Source organism: Oncorhynchus gorbuscha, linkage group LG09 (genome assembly GCF_021184085.1).
Source record: "Oncorhynchus gorbuscha isolate QuinsamMale2020 ecotype Even-year linkage group LG09, OgorEven_v1.0, whole genome shotgun sequence".
In the NCBI taxonomy this organism is placed as follows: Eukaryota; Metazoa; Chordata; class Actinopteri; order Salmoniformes; family Salmonidae; genus Oncorhynchus; species Oncorhynchus gorbuscha.
In genome coordinates this window covers 82,611,999-82,632,676 of record NC_060181.1, presented here as the reverse complement: position 1 = coordinate 82,632,676, position 20,678 = coordinate 82,611,999, and the positions used below count along the sequence as shown (strand labels likewise).

Genomic DNA, 20,678 nt, shown 5'->3' with positions numbered 1-20,678 from the left:
CTCCCTGACAGAGGAGAGCAGCCTCCCTGACACAGAGGAGAGTAGCCTCCCTGACACAGAGGAGAGCAGCCTCCCTGACACAGAGGAGAGTAGCCTCCCTGACACAGAGGAGAGCAGCCTCCCTGACAGAGGAGAGTAGCCTCCCTGACACAGAGGAGAGTAACCAGGCTATAATTTCATGGGGCGGCAGGGTAGCCTAGTGGTTAGAGAGTTGGACTAGTAACCGAAAGGCTGCAAGTTCATATCCCCGAGCTGACACGGCACAAATCTGTCGTTCTGCCCCTGAACAGGCAGTTAACCCACTGTTCCTACGCAGTCATTGAAAATAAGAATTTGTTCTTAACCGATTTGACTAGTTAAAGGTAAAATAAAAATGTTGCAGTTATGTAAGAAATGTTTATCATTTTTAATGTGCATTAGTGAGTATTGTACCTAATAGCTCATAATGGATATACTGGGAAGTTATATGCCTACAACATAATAAAAGACAAGTTGACCAGATAGTTTAAGTTTTTATTAGGGAAGCTGCAGCAGGGGCATCAGAACAGCTCAGTCCCTGGGTGGAGGGGTTGGTGAGCAGGTCGTCACACGCTGCAGCCATAAAGGGTCATCTGGTGTCAGAGGTTAAACAGAGCTCACTGGACCCAATATTAACCTGAGATTAGTGTATATGAAAATGTCATAAGTTCAATCTTCACACTGACTTACTGACTGAAAGTTGGAATTACAGCAAGTATCTCAGCTTAGCATTTGGTCCACTGAGTATGGGCACACTGGACAGAGGCTGGGACAGCAAGGGCATGACAACAAACATTTTTCCAGTTGGAGGGCTGTTAAAGACTATCTTCTATAGATCAGTAAATAATCAACTTTTTATTGCGATATCGTATTAGCATACTTGGGTTCACAAACCTACACAATGTAAATTAAATGGAATGACTTGTCATAATTTGGTCTCAAAACTAGTCATCATTATGGTTGTAGTGACATTTTCTATGGGAATGCTTTGATTAAGGATAGCAAAGTTAAGAGCATGTTGGGCTATACAAAAAAAGTTCAAGTTTATTGGTCGCGTACAGATTTGCAGGTGCAGCAAAATTCTTATGTTTCTAGCTCCAACAATGCAGTTATATCTAGTAATACAATACATAATCCAAACTTTTGAAGAAAGGAAGACTTATCAGAATAATGTATGTGAATGTTGTTTATAGACAGTCCAGATCAGGGAAGTAGGAAGTAGAATTTAACGTACAAAAGTTTTTCGAACAAGGAGACTGCGTCTGGGAGCAAGGAACAAGGAGACTGCGTCTGTCGACATACAGTCCTGTAAATGCATCCTTTTCAAGACATGCTTAATAATAATTTATTGGTCCCAACCAGTTATCCAGTGTGACCTTTAACCTCAGGATCCGCACTTCTGCACGGCTGTCTCTGACGACGCCGCCGGGCCGACGTTAGCGATACCATCATCAGGTTCAGGGGTCATTACGGCCGCCGGTGGATCAGAACCTGATGTCAACTGCTCCTTCTTAAAGCCTGAGGAGACAGGAAATAAAGAGAAGTATCTCTCACACACGTTCTATGTAAAGGTTATGCAAAGGGCAAACAAGGTTTAGTAGACCAGCACCAAAATTGATTTAGTTCCCAAAAGATGGAATTAGCCTGCCTAATCGTAGTGACTGATAATGCTTTATAAATCCTCGCTGGTTATCAAACAAGAGCTCAAGAAGTATCAAATTGTCAAAACAGTTGACATCACAATTGACACAGGGTAAACGTTACAGACATATTTTAAAGACATATGGAGTGACCTTAGAGTGTTATTATAGAAGTTGCTACACAGATTAAGAAATGTTGTCCAACCAGGGTTTAGAGATTAACCTTCTCAGCCGGTGCTTAAAATGTGGAGATGCAATAAGCTAATTGAAATTAGAAGACTTAGCCTGCAAGCCATGGGATAACGCAGTCTCTGATAAGGGAACCTATTACCAGTGCCAGCCTGCCCATTGGGCAAAAACTGGTTGAATCAACACTGTTCCACTTCATTAAATAATAATAATAAATGTGATGACGTTGAATCAATGTGAAAAACTGATTAGATTTGCAAAAATGGAATTTAGTCTTTTTCACCCAACTTTTAACATAAATCCAATGTCATGGTGAAATGTTGTTGATTTCACATTGGTTGACAACAGAAACAGAGGTTGTCTGTGCTACATATCAGTGGAATGTATCAATGGCCGATATTAAATGTATACATGCAGTAAAGAGGGTAATGAAACGCAGGGCTCTATTCAATGTGGATTGATGAACTACAGTTTGTGTGATAGAGATGTAAAGGTCATTTCTGACTGAGCTGACATAGGCAGCGAACACAAGGACGTGGTTATTAGCAGCCATTCAAAAACTAAATTGGTTCTAACAAAGTGGATATTCATAAAATCAGTCATGATTTATGTGTTCTAACAGGCCCACAATGTGGTTATTAAAATCAAATATGGATATATTAAGCTGTTTATGCTGCATTTACATTTACATTTACATTTAAGTCATTTAGCAGACGCTCTTATCCAGAGCGACTTACAAATTGGTGCATTCACCTTATGACATCCAGTGGGACAGTCACTTAACAATAGTGCATCTAAAACTTAGGGGGGTGGGGTGAGAGGGATTACTTAACCTATCCTAGGTATTCCTTAAAGAGGTGGGGTTTCAGGTGTCTCCGGAAGGTGGTGATTGACTCCGCTGTCCTGGCGTCGTGAGGGAGTTTGTTCCACCATTGGGGGGCCAGGGCAGCGAACAGTTTTGACTGGGCTGAGCGGGAGCTGTACTTCCTCAGTGGTAGGGAGGCGAGCAGGCCAGAGGTGGATGAACGCAGTGCCCTTGTTTGGGTGTAGGGCCTGATCAGAGCCTGGAGGTACTGAGGTGCCGTTCCCCTCACAGCTCCAGGCAAGCACCATGGTCTTGTAGCGGATGCGAGCTTCAACTGGAAGCCAGTGGAGAGAACGGAGGAGCGGGGTGACGTGAGAGAACTTGGGAAGGTTGAACACCAGACGGGCTGCGGCGTTCTGGATGAGTTGTAGGGGTTTAATGGCACAGGCAGGGAGCCCAGCCAACAGCAGTTGCAGTAATCCAGACGGGAGATGACAAGTGCCTGGATTAGGACCTGCGCCGCTTCCTGTGTGAGGCAGGGTTACTCTGCGGATGTTGTAGAGCATGAACCTACAGGAACGGGCCACCGCCTTGATGTTAGTTGAGAACGACAGGGTGTTGTCCAGGATCACGCCAAGGTTCTTGGCGCTCTGGGAGGAGGACACAATGGAGTTGTCAACCGTGATGGCGAGATCATGGAACGGGCAGTCCTTCCCCGGGAGGAAGAGCAGCTCCGTCTTGCCGAGGTTCAGCTTGAGGTGGTGATCCGTCATCCACACTGATATGTCTGCCAGACATGCAGAGATGCGTATTGCCACCTGGTCATCAGAAGGGGGAAAGGAGAAGATTAATTGTGTGTCGTCTGCATAGCAATGATAAGAGAGACCATGTGAGGTTATGACAGAGCCAAGTGACTTGGTGTATAGCGAGAATAGGAGAGGGCCAAGAACAGAGCCCTGGGGGACACCAGTGGTGAGAGCGCGTGGTGAGGAGACAGATTCTCGCCACGCCACCTGGTAGGAGCGACCTGTCAGGTAGGACGCAATCCAAGCGTGGGCCGCGACCGGAGATGCCCAACTCGGAGAGGGTGGAGAGGAGGATCTGATGGTTCACAGTATCGAAGGCAGCCGATAGATCTAGAAGGATGAGAGCAGAGGAGAGAGAGTTAGCTTTAGCAGTGCGGAGCGCCTCCGTGATACAGAGGAGAGCAGTCTCAGTTGAATGACTAGTCTTGAAACCTGACTGATTTGGATCAAGAAGGTCATTCAGAGAGAGATAGCGGGAGAGCTGGCCAAGGACGGCACGTTCAAGAGTTTTGGAGAGAAAAGAAAGAAGGGATACTGGTCTGTAATTGTTGACATCGGAGGGATCGAGTGTAGGTTTTTTCAGAAGGGGTGCAACTCTCGCTCTCTTGAAGACGGAAGGGACTTAGCCAACGGTCAGGGATGAGTTGATGAGCGAGGTGAGGTAAGGGAGAAGGTCTCCGGAAATGGTCTGGAGAAGAGAGGAGGGGATAGGGTCAAGCGGGCAGGTTGTTGGGCGGCCGGCTGTCACAAGAGCAGATTTCATCTGGAGAGAGAGGGGAGAAAGAGGTCAGAGCACAGGGTAGGGCAGTGTGAGCAGAACCAGCGGTGTCGTTTGACTTAGCAAACGAGGATCGGATGTCGTCGACCTTCTTTTCAAAATGGTTGACGAAGTCATCTGCAGAGAGGGAGGAGGGGGGGGGGGCGGAGGATTCAGGAGGGAGGAGAAGGTGGCAAAGAGCTTCCTAGGGTTAGAGGCAGATGCTTGGAATTTAGCGTGGTAGAAAGTGGCTTTAGCAGCAGAGACAGAGGAGGAAAATGTAGAGAGGAGGGAGTGAAAGGATGCCAGGTCCGCAGGGAAAGTTTTCCTCCATTTCCGCTCGGCTGCCCGGAGCCCTGTTCTGTGAGCTCGCAATGAGTCATCGAGCCACGGAGCGGGAGGGGAGGACCGAGCAGGCCTGGAGGATAGGGGACATAGAGAGTCAAGGGATGCAGAGAGGGAGGAGAGGAGGGTTGAGGAGGCAGAATCAGGAGATAGGTGGGAGAAGGTTTGAGCGGAGGGAAGAGATGATAGGATGGAAGAGGAGAGAGTAGCGGGGGAGAGAGAGCGAAGGTTGGGACGGCGCGATACCATCCGAGTAGGGGCAGTGTGGGAGGTGTTTGGATGAGAGCGAGAGGGAAAAGGATACAAGGCAGTGGTCGGAGACTTGGGAGTTGCAATGAGGTTAGTGGAAGAACAGCATCTAGTAAAGATGAGGTCGAGCGTATTGCCTGCCTTGTGAGTAGGGGGGAAGGTGAGAGGGTGAGGTCAAAAGAGGAGAGGAGTGGAAAGAAGGAGGCAGAGAGGAAAGAGTCAAAGGTAGACGTGGGGAGGTTAAAGTCGCCCAGAACTGTGAGAGGTGAGCCGTCCTCAGGAAAGGAGCTTATCAAGGCATCAAGCTCATTGATGAACTCTCCGAGGGAACCTGGAGGGCGATAAATGATAAGGATGTTAAGCTTGAAAGGGCTAGTAACTGTGACAGCATGGAATTCAAAGGAGGCGATAGACAGATGGGTAAGGGGAGAAAGAGAGAATGACCACTTGGGAGAGATGAGGATCCCGGTGCCACCACCCCGCTGACCAGACGCTCTCGGGGTGTGCGAGAACACGTGGGCGGACGAAGAGAGAGCAGTAGGAGTAGCAGTGTTGTCTGTGGTGATCCATGTTTCCGTCAGTGCCAAGAAGTCGAGGGACTGGAGGGAGGCATAGGCTGAGATGAACTCTGCCTTGTTGACCGCAGATTGGCAGTTCCAGAGGCTACCGGAGACCTGGAACTCCACGTGGGTCGTGCGCGCTGGGACCACCAGAGTAGGGTGGCCGCGGCCACGCGGTGAGAGCGTTTGTATGGTCTGTGCAGAGAGGAGAGAACAGGGATAAACAGACACATAGTTGACAGGCTACAGAAGAGGCTACGCTAATGCAAAGGAGATTGGAATGACAAGTGGACTACACGTCTGAATGTTCAGAAAGTTAAGCTACGTAGCAAGAATCTTATTGACTAAAATGATTAAAATGATACAGTACTGCTGAAGTAGGCCAGCTGGCAGTGGGTGCGTTGTTGACACTACACTAATCAAGTCGTCGTTGAGTGTAATAGTTTCTGCAGTGTTGCTATTGGGGCTAGCAGGAAGCTAGCAGTGTTGTTTACGTTACGTTGCGTTAAAAGAACGACAATAGATGGCTAGGAACCTAGAAAATCGCTCTAGACTACACAATTATCTTTGATACAAAGAGGCTATGTAGCTAGCTAAGTAGCTAGCTACGATCAAACAAATCAAACCGTTGTACTGTAATGAAATGAAGTGAAAATGTGATACTACCTGTGAGTGCGACCGGGTAGTTGAGTTCTATACAGAAGACGTTGGCTAGCGTTGGTTAGCTGTTGGCTAGCTAGCAGAGTCACCTACGTTAAGGACGACAAATAGCTGGCTAGCTAACCTCGGTAAATTAAGATAATCACTCTAAGACTACACACTCTAAACCTAAACAACACAATTATCTTGGATACGATGATACGAAGACAGCAAAGACAGCTATGTAGCTAGCTAACACTAAACTAATCAAGTCGTTCAGTTGAGTATGATAGTTTCTCCAGTGCAGCTAATCAGTGGACGTTAGCTAGCTGGCTAGTGAAGACTACGTTAGGACGGCGAAATACGATAATTACGCAATTATCTTTGATACAAAGACGGCTATGTAGCTAGCTGAGAAGAATTTGCTAAGATAAGACAAATCAAACCGTTGTGATATAATGAAATATAATGAAATATAATGAAAAAGTTATACTACCCGTTGGAGCGACGTGTTGGAGCTACGTGCAGATGCGACCACTCGCTCCAACCGAATCCGACTCATGGGTTTTAACTTGAAATATACTTATTCCCGTCACTATATAATAACTTATTGATTACGTTACATGTATGATAAGGCAGGCCAGCTGAAGGGCAATAGTCTGATAAGACAGGCCAGCTGAAGGGCAATAGTCTCTGATAAAGACAGGCCAGCTGAAGGGCAATAGTCTCTGATAAAGACAGGCCAGCTGAAGGGCAACAGTCTCTGATAAAGACAGGCCAGCTGAAGGGCAATAGTCTCTGATAAAGACAGGCCAGCTGAAGGGCAATAGTCTCTGATAAGACAGGCCAGCTGAAGGGCAATAGTCTGTGATAAGACAGGCCAGCTGAAGAACTAGGGGGGAGCAGGGATGTATTGGCTGTCTAGATATGTAAGGAGTTGACCATGCCTAGTAGGAGGTTATAAACACGTGCTTGTGTAATCATAACTAGGGCTGTTACGTTAACTGTATTTCCGCCACACCAGGGATCACGAGTCATGACGGCAGTCAAATTCCACGTGACCGTTTAGTCACAGTAAGGCTTCTCCAAGCTCTGATTCTGCGGATTGTCATTAGTAGTCTACCAAACTTGTTAACTGCTTCTTCTCAGCTCTCTATTGTCCCTCTAATCACTCTGACATTAATGCAAATACGATCAAAAATCTAATCAAACACTTCATGAGAGCCCATTGCGCAAGAAAACAGAGTAATGACCACTATTAAAAAGAGAAGGATCACATCAGCTTTCTATAGGCTAGGCCTACTATATTTATTTATTAACTTTCCTAATATTAAGCACACTGCTTCTCTTTACAACAGGAGTCTAGACTACCTGGCTGGCATGAAATGAAAATGAACAGTGGGAAAAGCGTCCTCCATTCGCTTTTTAAGTTCATAGACGACATGTATTTTTTCCCTCTGCCCCCATTTCGATACAGGTGCATGATAATGGTCCATTCTAAATCAAAACTAAATTTTACACATATATTATTTAGTAAATGTAAAGACAAGATTAAACCAAGAATAGTCTGATGGGTGACAACATTAGCCTTGTGAATGATGCCCAGCTTAAGGCAGGAAACAGAGCATGCCTTGTTCGTGCAACTTTTTGTAATCATAGTCGCACACTTCATGTAGTCCAGCCCATAGGCCTATATGTTTTGATAAAGGTTTTTAATCACAACTAAAGTGGCCAAATAACTTTAAATTAAGCACATTCATATGCTTTACAGCAGATGTAGAGCCTAACTGGCATAACATATCCAGCACGTGAGTTTCAAGTTTGGGGAACAATTTTCAAATGCATCTTTATAATAAAAGCATTTACCTGTATAATCACATGTGGTCACATTTGAGAATGGCGTTTTCTGCTAATGGAACATTTGCTCTTATATCCTACTGCAGTGTGTGCATTGCTGGGCTTATAATGTGAAAAAATATCCTAATAGTTTATAAACGTTTTAAGCTAAATGTTCTGATCTGTTGCATCAGGCTCATTGCTTAAAACAGTTGTTTTTTTATGCTAGTGGTTGTATTCATTTGGGATCTATCGTGTCCCACAACTGTCCCAGACAATGTTGGGAATATTTATTTCTCGCACAGAATAAGTCAACTGTTGTACTACAGAGGATAGTAGATTGACGAAGGATAGTGATTCTGCTGTTCGTTTGGCCTACTCATCTTGTTGGCTGACGAAAACCAAATGTGGACAGTTCTTCCAATATCTTCAATATGAGCTTCAATATTATTAAGGAGGCGCGCAGTTGCATTCACGAAGGGTCTGTCTTGGAGCCTGTGAGAAAGACCAGATCACGTGACAAAGAGTCATGTGAGTGAGAGGTGCTTCAGCACGCAGCCGGGAGGAGGGAATGATCATTATTATATTCAGCCCAAGGGTCCAAAGTCCCTTGGGAATGGATGTTTTTAAGGGCCATTACGGCCACACAAAGGGGATATAGCCAGGAAATTGCTTGTCAAATTGTGAATGGGAGACTGATGAAGCGTGTGAAGCCTGCACAAAAAAACAATAACGTATTACATCTTTCATTGTAAATACAATAAAATGTGTAAATACAATTTTAAAAATGTTCATATTTAACCTGCTCCAAAATAACTTCAGAGTCACACTTATAAAGTGTATAATAGTTTCCCCTTCTTGATCACAGAAAAGGCAGATGTCTAAATTCATGGCTTTAGAGGACAACTGCAAGGGTATACTTTGTGCAAGATTTTAAAGTGAATTTCTTTTACTTTATTTGATATAGAAAATGTGTGAGGGAGCAATCAAGCTTTCTTCCATTAAATTTCAGTAGCATATGCATTCCAGAAGAATTTCCCTCAAGGAGCTAACTTTAACTCCAAGAACAAGATATCTTAAGAATGTATTATTACATTTGTTTTCCAGCAGGTGGAAACCTAACAGAAGTTGTGCATCCATCTTAACATGTTCTCCAAAACACAAATTACATTTAATTAATTGATTAAGTTCTGAAGGTATTGCTTTGCATATAGAATACAAGTATTTATAATGTATTGGGAAGTTATATTGTTCTAAATAACTTTCTATAAGAGTATATTTCCTTCTTTATCAAATAAATCAATTAATTCTTATTTCTATGGTTGTAAGGTAGTTAGCTCTGTGGCATTGTTCGGTAATGCCAGTATACTTAACAATGGTATTGTTAGGTGGCGCCATTGTTCTAATCTATGCCATAGAGGTAGTTAGCTCGGTTGCATTGTTCGGTAATTACAGCATTCTTAAAGCTGCAATATGCAACTTTTTGGGTGACCAAATTAATATATAAATGTGAGTTATAGATCCGTCATTCACACAGTAGTAATTCAATATTAAACTGATTATGGCAGTAGGCAGATTATGCAATCATGTAAACACCTTAATCTTAAAATCAAAGACATACAGATGAAGTCGGAATTTTAAATAAACAAGTTAATGACTCCAACCTAAGTGTTTCAACCACAACAAATTTCTTGTTAACAAACTATAGTTTTGGCAAGTCGGTTAGGACATCTACTTTGTGCATGACACAAGTAATTTTTCCAACAATTGTTTACAGAGATTATTTCACTGTATCACAATTCCAGTGGGTCAGAAGTTTACATATACTAAGTTGACTGTGCCTTTAAACAGCTTGGAAAACTCCAGAAAATTATATCATTGCTTTAGAAGCTTCTGATAGGCTAATTGACATCATTTGAGTCGATTGGTGGTGTACCTGTGGATGTATTTCAAGGCGTACCTTCAAAGCTCAGTGCCTCTGTTTGACATCATGGGAAAATCAAAAGAAATCAGCAAAGACCTCAGAAAAAAAATTGTAGACCTCCACAAGTCTGGTTCATCCTTGGGAGAAATTTCCAAATGCCTGAAGGTACCACGTTCATCTGTACAAACAATAGTATGCAAGTATAAACACCATGGGACCACGCAGCAGTCATACCGCTCAGGAAGGAGACACATTGTCTCCTAGAGATGAACGTACTTTGGTGCGAAAAGTGCAAATCAATCCCAGAACAGCCAAGGACCTTGTGAAGATGCTGGAGGAAACAGGTACAAAAGTATCTATATCCACAGTAAAACGAGTCCTATGTCGACATAACCTGAAAGGCCGCTCAGCAAGGAAGAAGCCACTTCTCCAAAACTGCCATAAAAAAAGTCAGACTACAGTTTGCAACTGCACATGGGGACAAAGATCGTACTTTTTGGAGAAGTGTCCTCTTGTCTGATGAAACAAAAATAGAACTGTTTGGTCATAATAACCATCGTTATGTTTGGAGGAAAAAGGGGGAGGATTGCAAGCCGAAGAATACCATCCCAACCGTAAAGCACGGGGGTGGCAGCATCATGTTGTGGGGGTGCTTTGCTGCAGGAGAGTCTTGTGCACTTCAAAATAGATGGCATCATGAGAAATGAAAATGATATGGATATATTGAAGCAACATCTCAAGACCTGGTTCTCTTTACAATCTAAACACCTTAAATTGGCGATCCGAACTCATAATCAAATATGCTTCCCAAAAATAACATGGTCACTGTGGTAGAATAGTAGTTCATTTTGCTTGGCGATTTTCTGCATTCATCAGGGTGCTACCAGATTTCACGTGTCCATGTAAACAGGTTAATTTGGGGAAATCATTATTTTTTGCAAAGCATGTCAACTTTAATCAAACTATGATATTAATCTGACTAGCCACAATAACCAGATAGATTGTGTGCATGTAACCATAGTCATTGAAAGCAAGTATAAGAAGAGGTCGATTTTTATTAAATGTGTCACTCAGTCTGACACAGAGTTTATAAAACACTTTTCCTAATTCAGAGTGATATGACATAATGCCGCCTAAAAAAAAAATCCATGCGTTATGTATACTTCCTGTTCTTAAGTTTTGTTTTTGCGTCTTCCTTTCGGTTTTGTACACCAGCTGAAAATTCAGATCTCTAAACTATAATTTTTGTTTTATCACAAAAAAAAATGAAATTAGGCGAACAATTAGAATTTTAGCAACCAGGAAGAGGTCGAGCGATTTTTTCGACAGCGCATCTTTGGGTGCGTTCGTAAATTCACTCTCGCCATCTACTCCGATTGTAGAGCACTCTCGTCTGTGTGCCAGAGCGCAAAATAACTGATAACTTTACGAACACGCAACACCCATTGAATATGAACAGTGTCAAACGTCGACAAAAATGGTATTCAATTGTTGCCAGCAGCACAGCTAGTCACTAACGCTCTAGATAACATAACAGCCTAACCAGCTCTGTCGTGGTGAGTAAAATCGTCAGTGAGGTGTTCGGTCATTTGTGTCTGGAAGTAGCTGACAAGCTAGCCAACTATAACCAGTTAACGTTCGGTCAGAACACTCGGATGAACCCTTCTCGACCAGCGCGTTCAGTGAGCGCTCTGAGAATGAAACGCTCTGAATTTACCAACTGACAATCTAACAACCCAAAGTGCACTCTGACACACTGGAAGCAATTTACGAACGCACCCTTTACTACGGCATTGTTAGGTAACGCAAGTGTTCTTGCATGGCATTGTAGATAAGTTGATAACAATCAGCATTGTTGCAGATCTATGGCATTACTGTTCTTACCAGTAACACCACATGGTGTGAAGATGGGCTTCTCCTCTTGCTCTCCCTCAGCAATGTGGGCCCGAATCTTCCTCACCGTCCAGATGCTGGCTGGAAAATGGAGAGAATGAGACAGATAATTATTTGAAAAACATTATTGAAATGACACCTCACAAGATATAATTGGCATAGATGTGTATAGCCTGAGTAACATGACTTCATATATGTTACTTTGTAACAACTAGAATGAAGAGATCGGCGCGCACCTTTGATCAGCAGTCAAACCATGGCGCGAGAGTCTGTTCTTCTTTCTCCTCAGAAAATTGATGTTTTTGTCGTCAGATAGATGAATGTCTTGCTGCTTGAACGATGTCTTTTAGTAGTACAGTCGATCTGCTGTTACCAAACCTGTTACCAAACCACTTACACAAAAGCACACCCAATTACGTATGCGGATAACCTTAGAGGTGAAGTTTCAGGAACTCGTCTCTCTATTGGAGCATAGCTACACGGCTTCACTGATTGGCTACTTCTATATAGCGCAATAGTTACGTCTGATCTGGTCTCGTGATCTGCTTATGTATTGGATAAGTGAATTGAGGAGTATTTTTGGTGATGGTAAACATGTCATACATATCACTCTGAATTAGAAAACGTGTTTATTATAAACTCGTGTGACACATTTACTAAAACTAACTGTGGGACAATTTGTCCAAGGTCATTTGTACCAATGTATCACTGGTTTCTGTAGACTATAGTGGTTTAATAAACATGAGAATTCAATTTGCTGATTGAAGTACACAAACTTGTGATTTTAAATAATTTATTGCCCATATTGTACATAATATTTTCCTGTTTCATATCGTCACACAACTGCAAAATTCATGCAACATGCCAGTGAATATTACAGACCTCACCATACCAATACAGCAGTTTATTCAAGATATTTGCATTTCTAACTTCAATATATACACATTTCACTTTAACTTAAGTTTTATATCTCAAAAAATAAAATAATTTACATCACACACACACCATATAATTCTCAGTCTTTCAGGGCATTACAATAATTATTTTATTTTTACAAAAAATAAAACAGGACATTTTCAATCACCAAGGAAGTAGAACAACTACTGTGGACACTCAAAATAAATGTGAAGTGTGGGCTAGAAGGTACATGACTAGGCTTCAGACACAGCTCTACAGTGTTACAATTCTGTATAGTCAACCTTTGCAGTACTTACCAGTGACATTACAGTGAACTGCACCTCACATACATGTCATACATATTGGATTAAACTATTACCTCAACTGCTATTCTGATGTCTACTCCTCAGTCCACAATCAACCCCTATCACCTTGTGTATATCTGAGAGTTTGGATAGGTATACACTATTTGGTTTATAATTAGTTCGACCAAGGCTTATATACCAAGCTGGGTGGAATTATTTTCACCATATTGCTTATACCTATCCAACTCTCTCAGATCTAAACAAGTACATAGAGAGTAGGGGCTAAGACTCCAAGGCTCCACATCTTTATTTTTCACACAAAACAAGAAAAACAATAAACTTCCACTAGGAGAGGGCTAATTGGAGGGCTGGAGTGTTGCTGGGCAGACTTCAGTCCAACCTGATCTTCTGATTGGTCATCCTGTAGATGATGCTGTCATATCCTGGGTCCATGTTCCACAGATTGTAGGAGATGACAATGACAGCCAAGGCAAGGATGATCATCAGCCATAGCACGATGTTGAAGATCACTGCATAATTAAAGTTATATTTATAGGCCAGGTTATAGGGACTGCCAGGGTTACTCTGTGTGATGAGGAGAGAAAGAGAGAGGATTTCAGTAGTTGCAAATCTCATCTATGAAGTATAGAATTTCAGGCATCTAAAAATGCTCATGGTTTGATACATAAATATATACAGCAGAGGAAGCTGTTGGGAGGAGCTATAGGAGGACAAGTTCATTGTAATGGCTGGAATGGAATAATTAGAATGATATCGAAAATATAGAAAACACAGACTCCGTTCCATTCCAGCAATTACAATGAGACATCATTCAATAGCTCCTCCCACCAGCTTCCACTGATCCATAGATATGTACATAAAACATAAAAACAGAAGATCTGGGCAGATGAAGCTAATATAAACAAACATACGATCTGTTTGGACTCCAGGATGGAGCGGGACTTCCTGGTCAATGGTGCCTCAAAGCTCTTCACCGTGACAACCTCGACCACCGCACTGTCACCATAGAGACCAAACACGTCCTCACCAAACTACAGCACAGGAGAGAGAGAGCAAAAGAGAGCGAGAGATGACAAACAGGTGGTCACGTATAGCGATAAAAACACAGAAACACTACTCGTGCCACTATCACTAACCATTTTATTTGATATATAGATGCCCCCAGGAAGCACCCACCCCCCCGTGCTTACCTTCTGTAGGACGTTGGCCAGGATGGCGGTGGCATCTCGATACTGTGGGGAGTCCTGTCCGTAGCGACGGCCCAGCTCCTCCAGGCCAGACAGCTCCAGGGAGTACAGGTCAGGGGAGTGGTCCTGGGCCAGATGCCTGTGTCTCTGCAGCTACATGAGGGTGAGGGGGTTAGCCACAACAGATGACCACCGTTGAAATTATCCAATTCCCCTGTGCCCAACAAACAACATATTCAGTCTTACCAGGGCAGTGATGTCATGCAGAACCTGGACCTCAGACAGGAAGAGCAGATCAGCCTATAAGAAGAGAGGAAGAAGATCAGAGTTCAACCAACCCTTATTCACTTTAACCGAGGGACGCAGATAGAACCAGCACTAGTTATGCATGTTACCTCAGCGTTGCGGTTGAGGGAGTTAAGTGGCAGGGAGGCCAGCACGGAGCCATCCTGGGAGAGACGAGAACGGATCTGCTGCAGGGTCACAGGCAGGTCCTCAAACACAGCGTTGGCCTTCCCCAGCATGTACAGCCTCTGTAGACACACACACAATAATGTCGCCAGAGGGGATGGCTGACGTTTTACGAGCTCCTAACCAACTGCATTGTTGGTTAAGGGCTTGTAAGTCAGCATTTCACAGTAAGGTCTACTACACCTGTTGTATTCGGCACACATGACAAATACATTTTTATTTGATAACATTACTATCCTCCTGCACATACAAACCCTCTGGAAAAAAGAAACCTTTACACATGTGCTGGTCCATACAGTACCTCCTCACTAGGGGCCAGCTGGAGGACCACAGGAGTGTCCTCAGCAAAGAGAGAATGAACCGTCTCAGCCACACTGTCCAGGGTGAAGGGTACCGGCTGGAGGAGAGAGGGAACAAGGGAAGAGTTATTAATAACAGAATAGTTATTAATAACAGAGCCTTGGTGAAGAATCTCATTTGAATTAGAACGTTGCTGCTGCTCAACCATCACCCCTGATGGGGAGCCTGGCCTCACTCACGTTTTCCAAGGGATAGGAGGCCACATTCTGGGGCAGGGCCAGGCTGTCCACCCCCCTCACCACCACCAGCACGTTGGCCCTGGGACGCTGGAACAACTGACCTGCCTGGAGGCCTGGCCAGGAGAGATCCTACAAACACAGATGTTAGAGTATCATGTAAAATACCAGAGGCTTGCGCACCTGTTCAAACATAGGATATGCGCCTGTGTGGGTCTTCACGGGTGCAAGTGGACCCGATATATATGAGACCCAACCCCCAAATTCAAACTTATGCTATAGGCTATGCAGAGCTGTGGTCAGGTCCACTCTGGCCTATCAGCTGTAGTTACATAGACCCGATGACAATCAAACAGGACCTGATCCGGACCCAAGGGACATTTATTTTATGCGAATACGGTTAATTTATTGACTTATAGAAGGCCTGGTCAATATAATATAAAGACGTATTTGTTAAGCAGAAGAGCAACTTGGCTGATAAACAATGTTGGGGTCCAATCGGGTGTGGTCGATACGGTTAGGGTATGGGTTAGGTCAAGTTCTCTTCCGGTCCGATTGTTCTAGGGTCTGTTTGAGTCTCCATTGTATTTTTTCCAATGATTGATCGGGTCAGCTATGATTATCCTCAGGTCCTGGTCCAAATTGTTGGACCCTAAAGTGTGTGTGTGTACCTCCTGGACAGAGAACCCCATAGTCAGAGCCACCATATCTGGAATCTTCTCCCCAGAGATTGGCCAGTCTCCCTTTTGGAAGGACACGTACCCTGGGGCCTGCAATATGGTGAGGCTGTCCCCCTGAACGCCTGAGGGAAAACAGAAGGAATTGGTTTGGTTCAAATAATATTGTCTATAAACAACTTCTAACTTATCAAAGCTAGCTACTGTTTGGAGTTCAATACGTTGTAGGTGGAGGGGACACCAGGGCCACATAATATGAGGTTCATCTAGGTGGGTTCTGATAATATGGTGTTGCCATTTGCTCCCACTTGCCTGTTAATTACAAACTGTGAAAGACAGCCATTTCATGAATGGGAATGCCAAGCTACAGTAGATAGTTAGTTAGCCGGAGTCTCGTGACTGGGAAAGCAGAAGGATTTTTGAGGAAGTTAAGCGAATATGGTGTGTATTCATTAGTTGGATGCCAATTCAAAACGTTTTGTCAGTTGCAAACGTTTTGCAATAGTAACTATAGGAACCAAACGGAAGCAAGTAGAACGAAACGTGGAGGGACCGACCTGAATTTTTCCAATATAAAACTCTCGTTATCTGTTCAAAACGTCTTCCGTTTGGAGTAAACGATTTGCAATAAACCAAACGTTTAGCAACAGAATCCGACTAATGAATGCTGTATGTCACGTGATACAGCTGGCTAGCCGAGACGCTGCCCTGTGAGTCTGGTTAGTAAAACAGCTTAATGAACCACAGCCATATTTCTAGATAGTGTTGTGCACAACAACAGACGGGGTAAAACTGCAGGAAATGGCTCATCATGTTAGCTCATGTTTTGCCGTTCCAGTTCGGTGGATGTTGTTGCCTGGCGGTCAGGCTGTCAAGTTAGCTTACTAGCAAGCTAGGGAAATTAGCCCAACTAAAAAGCAGTATTTAATCGTTATAACATATTTATAAGGGAAAGACACGGCTTGCCACAAATTGCCAACAATATTTATATCAACGCGATTCGAAGTGTTCTTTAAAGTAATTTCTTTAGCGGTAACGTTAGCTAGCTAAAACTGTTAGTGCCTCTTAGCTAACGTTACCGTTTTCATTCATGCAAATGACTCGTTAACGTTATAGCATCCCCCTGAGATCATTTCCAGAAAACGATCTACATCAGTAGCTAAATAGTCAGATATAACATTTCAAAGTTTTACCTGCCGTAAAAGCCGAGCAGAAGATAAACGCTACGCTGAATAAAGTCTCCATCCTTCGGCGATTTTCCAGCAACATAATTCCCCTTTTGCTCTAAAGTAGATCAGATGACTCGCGTGTCACGTATATCTTCTTCGTGTGGCTTTCCGGAAGAATAGACGCTGTGTGGTGTTTTGCTGCAGGTCAGAGTGCGGATTGCACATTTTGGTCACAAACAACAAGAAAAAGGGGCATGGGAGAGTCTTATATTGCACCACTATCTAACCCTGCACCTATACCATACCCACTACTTTAACCCAAAAAGGTCCTACACCATCTTCCTATAGACCATCAGCACTTAAATCTCTCACCCCCAAATATTTCCCTGCTGCAACTACCACGTATATCTTCTGTGATTTTCGCACCAACGGCACAGTGCATTTGATCACCATGGCTATAAATACAAGAAATCGGCGGTATAAGGCACTGCATCTCAGGGCTAGAGGCGTCACTACAGACACCCTGGTTCTAATTCAGGCTGAATCACAATCGGCCATGATTGGGAGTCCCATAGGGTGGCCAAAATTGTCCCAGTGTCTTCCGGGTTTGGCTGGTGTAGACCATTATTGTAAATAAGAATCTGTTCTTACCTAATTAAATAAAGATGAAATAAATCAATAAAATACTAAAACTCATCCTCTTTGGACCTCTCTTTTCAGGCCGACTCACTGGGGGACTCACAGTCGAATCACTCACCCTTGGGCTATCCTCTAGTCTCTTCATTGCCTCAGTATAGGAACATTTCTGCCCAACTCAAACTCTGGCAATCTCAACCTGTCGCTCTCTCACCGGTGCATGTTGACACACAGTGCTTTCTCTATCCCAACTGTACACTCCCTCTGACTATGCCCTCCTGCAACTTTCTCACATCTTGGGATCTCCCTTCTACACACTGCTGCAACATGTCAGAATCCTTGGCACCTCAACCACTGTAGTGGGTTCGGAAACATGGACCCTCATAGAATAGCAAATATAATCTAACCTGAATTTATCAGGTAGAAACTCTGTGTCAAAGCTCAACAATACAACCATTCCTGTGTTTTACTTGTTATATTGTATTTACTTCGCCACCATGGCCTTTTTTGCCTTTACCTCCTTTATCTCACCTCACTTGCTCACATTGTGTAGACTTATTTTTCTATTGTATTATTGACTGTATGTTTGTTTACTCCATGTGTAACTCTGTGTTGTTGTATGTGTCAAACTGCTTTGCATTATCTTGGCCAGGTCGTAGTTGTAAATGAGAACTTGTTCTCAACATGCCTACCATTACCACCGGGTCTACTTCTCTCCAAACTGCGGTTGTCAGAAACACCAGGAATATTATTTTTCATTTGATCCACCTCGACACTGAACGCTACCCCATTGATCACCTCTTTGTGTGGCTCCCTGTTCCGGAGAGCAAAGCCACAGGTTGAACCTCGAGCTGTGTGAAGCACCGCTTCTTCTGGACAGAGGATGTACAAAACATCTAATCAATTCCACTTCTCTAAACTTTCCCAGATGAATCCATTCGTAGTTTGTCATTTACCCAGCTTGACAAAACGTGTGGGTCAGCCAAAAAGCAGGAATCCACTCTTTCAAAAAATCTTCAGTAACATTCACAGGGCAAACGTTGGAAGTCTCAACCACACATGTCGCCACAGTTAGGCCCGCTTCATCCTGGTCTGGCTCAACCCCAGCGCACTCATCACTAACGACTGACTCCATTTCAATATTCTCAAGAAGACCTAAAAAATAAGATGACTTGGTTTGTATTCAGGAGACGAAGGTATGTACTCAGGAGTTGAAGGTATGTATTCAGGAGACGAAGGTATGTACTCAGGAGTTGAAGGTCTGAATTTAACACCATTCTTACACTTTTGCATCATTGTACCTATTGTCACGAAGATTTTAGGAATGCATTATGAGCATGAATTGGTCTGTCAGAAAGCCAGAAACATTGATTGATTTCTGCAAAATAATACATTGTATGTCTATTGAAATATGTAATTAATTGTTTCCATCCTTTGACATGTTTAGCTAAGGGAAATCAATACCGGAAATAGGAACTTTTTAATAAACTTTTGAACAAAACATCTTCATCGTTCATGTCCTCTTCACCTGTAATATCAAGTACATCCACTGGGTGGGGGTATATGATCATAAATTAACCAACCAGGGTCCATTTAGGGCTTACTCGGACGAAGCAATAAAAATAATTTGCGAATGTTAAGGGAAAATTGTGGAAGTCAATAAATGTTTATTCAATTTTAAGGTCAGCTTCAGGGTCGAATTGGTCTTCTGGCAAATGCCAGATGGGCTAGACCATTTTTTGTTGGATGTAACTCCCATTCAACGTCAAAAGCAGCATCAGCAAAGAGACCTGCTCCGATTCTGTCATCATTTAGATCATGGATTGTAAAAAAACAGGAAGTGTGCCTATTAACGTAGAAAGAGCACATTCTACATTGTAACTTCACTCAAAACGTCCTTTTTTGGGGGCGGCTAAAGCCATGATTTGGTCAAAAAGTGAAGTGCATTATTCTTATGACTCCTGTAATGAAAGTATCTGCCCCTGCGCCCCCAGCGAGGGCACAATATTTCAAAATGCAATTGTGGGAAAAACACAATTTTGGAAGATTTGTCCCCTTGTCCCTGTCAAAGAGAACAGTGTCTCAGCTTTCTGAAGGTATAATTTGAATTTCTCAATATCCAGCTCAATAGCTACTATTTTACAACCAAGATATTTGATATGGCTTTGAGATATGGAGCAGCATGCGTGAAATGTGCAACGGCCATTACGAGGATTTAGACTATAGGTCTCGTGGTAGTAGCCTACAACTGCAACGTTTTTAAAGAACTGTTGGATGAATACATCCACTGCTACTAGCAGTGGGTATTATATTTAGAGTTAGCGATCTAGTTAATGTGTTTTGACATGGACCACCAACACCAGGTAAAGAGGGCGCAACAGTTCCTTTACTTCCTAAGACGGCTGAAGAAATGCGACATGCCACCCAAGGTCCTCTCTAGTAATACTACCACTGCACCATCGAGACGTCTTGACCGGTTGCACCCCGGCCTGGTACGCGAGTTGCTCCATCCACGACCGGAAGCTGGTGGTGTAGACAGCCCAACCCATCCCTGTGGACCTGTTACCACCTTCCAGGACATCTACATGAAATGGTGCCTGAGGGAGTTACGCAGCATCAAAGGACCCCACACAGCCATGAGATGTTCTCTCCTGTCGGGCAGACAGTGTCAGAGCATGAGGTCTGATACCAACAAAGGACCCCACACAGCCGTGAGATGTTCTCTCCTGTCGGGCAGACAGTGTCAGAGCATGAGGTCTGATACCAACAAAGGACCCCACACAGCCATGAGATGTTCTCTCCCATACTGTCGGGCAGACAGTGTCAGAGCATGAGGTCTGATACCAACAAAGGACCCCACACAGCCATGAGATGTTCTCTTCCATACTGTCGGGCAGACAGTGTCAGAGCATGAGGTCTGATACCAACAAAGGACCCCACACAGCCGTGAGATGTTCTCTCCTGTCGGGCAGACAGTGTCAGAGCATGAGGTCTGATACCAACAAAGGACCCCACACAGCCGTGAGATGTTCTCTCCTGTCGGGCAGACAGTGTCAGAGCATGAGGTCTGATACCAACAAAGGACCCCACACAGCCATGAGATGTTCTCTCCCATACT

General features: G+C 43.6%; 1 protein-coding gene and 1 long non-coding RNA gene across 2 annotated transcripts; both read right to left on the bottom strand.

Moving 5' to 3' along the window:
* Window positions 1-492: 492 nt before the first annotated feature.
* Window positions 493-12,091, bottom strand: LOC124044173. The gene is made up of 3 exons (XR_006840442.1): window positions 11,898-12,091; window positions 11,653-11,742; window positions 493-1,536 (listed from the first exon to the last, which is right to left on the bottom strand). It is a non-coding gene; the product is annotated as an uncharacterized LOC124044173 (long non-coding RNA).
* A 349-nt stretch (window positions 12,092-12,440) lies between these two features.
* Window positions 12,441-17,245, bottom strand: LOC124044172 (renin receptor-like). The gene is made up of 9 exons (XM_046363675.1): window positions 16,949-17,245; window positions 15,750-15,880; window positions 15,082-15,210; window positions 14,844-14,939; window positions 14,467-14,604; window positions 14,318-14,371; window positions 14,075-14,224; window positions 13,796-13,915; window positions 12,441-13,448 (listed from the first exon to the last, which is right to left on the bottom strand). The coding sequence occupies exons 1-9, from the start codon at window positions 17,022-17,024 to the stop codon at window positions 13,254-13,256; spliced, it is 1,089 nt and encodes a 362-aa protein (XP_046219631.1). The 5' UTR covers window positions 17,025-17,245; the 3' UTR covers window positions 12,441-13,253.
* Window positions 17,246-20,678: the final 3,433 nt, after the last annotated feature.

Bases quoted from the DNA above. Each gene is read 5' to 3' on its own strand.
- LOC124044172 (XM_046363675.1), bottom strand. From the start codon at position 17,024: ATGTTGCTGGAAAATCGCCGAAGGATGGAGACTTTATTCAGCGTAGCG. The intron at 14,605-14,843 runs GTACTGTATGGA...GTGTGTCTACAG, and splicing joins AGCTGGCCCCTAGTGAGGAG to AGGCTGTACATGCTGGGGAA. The intron at 14,372-14,466 runs GTAACATGCATA...CTCTTCTTATAG, and splicing joins CCCTCAACCGCAACGCTGAG to GCTGATCTGCTCTTCCTGTC.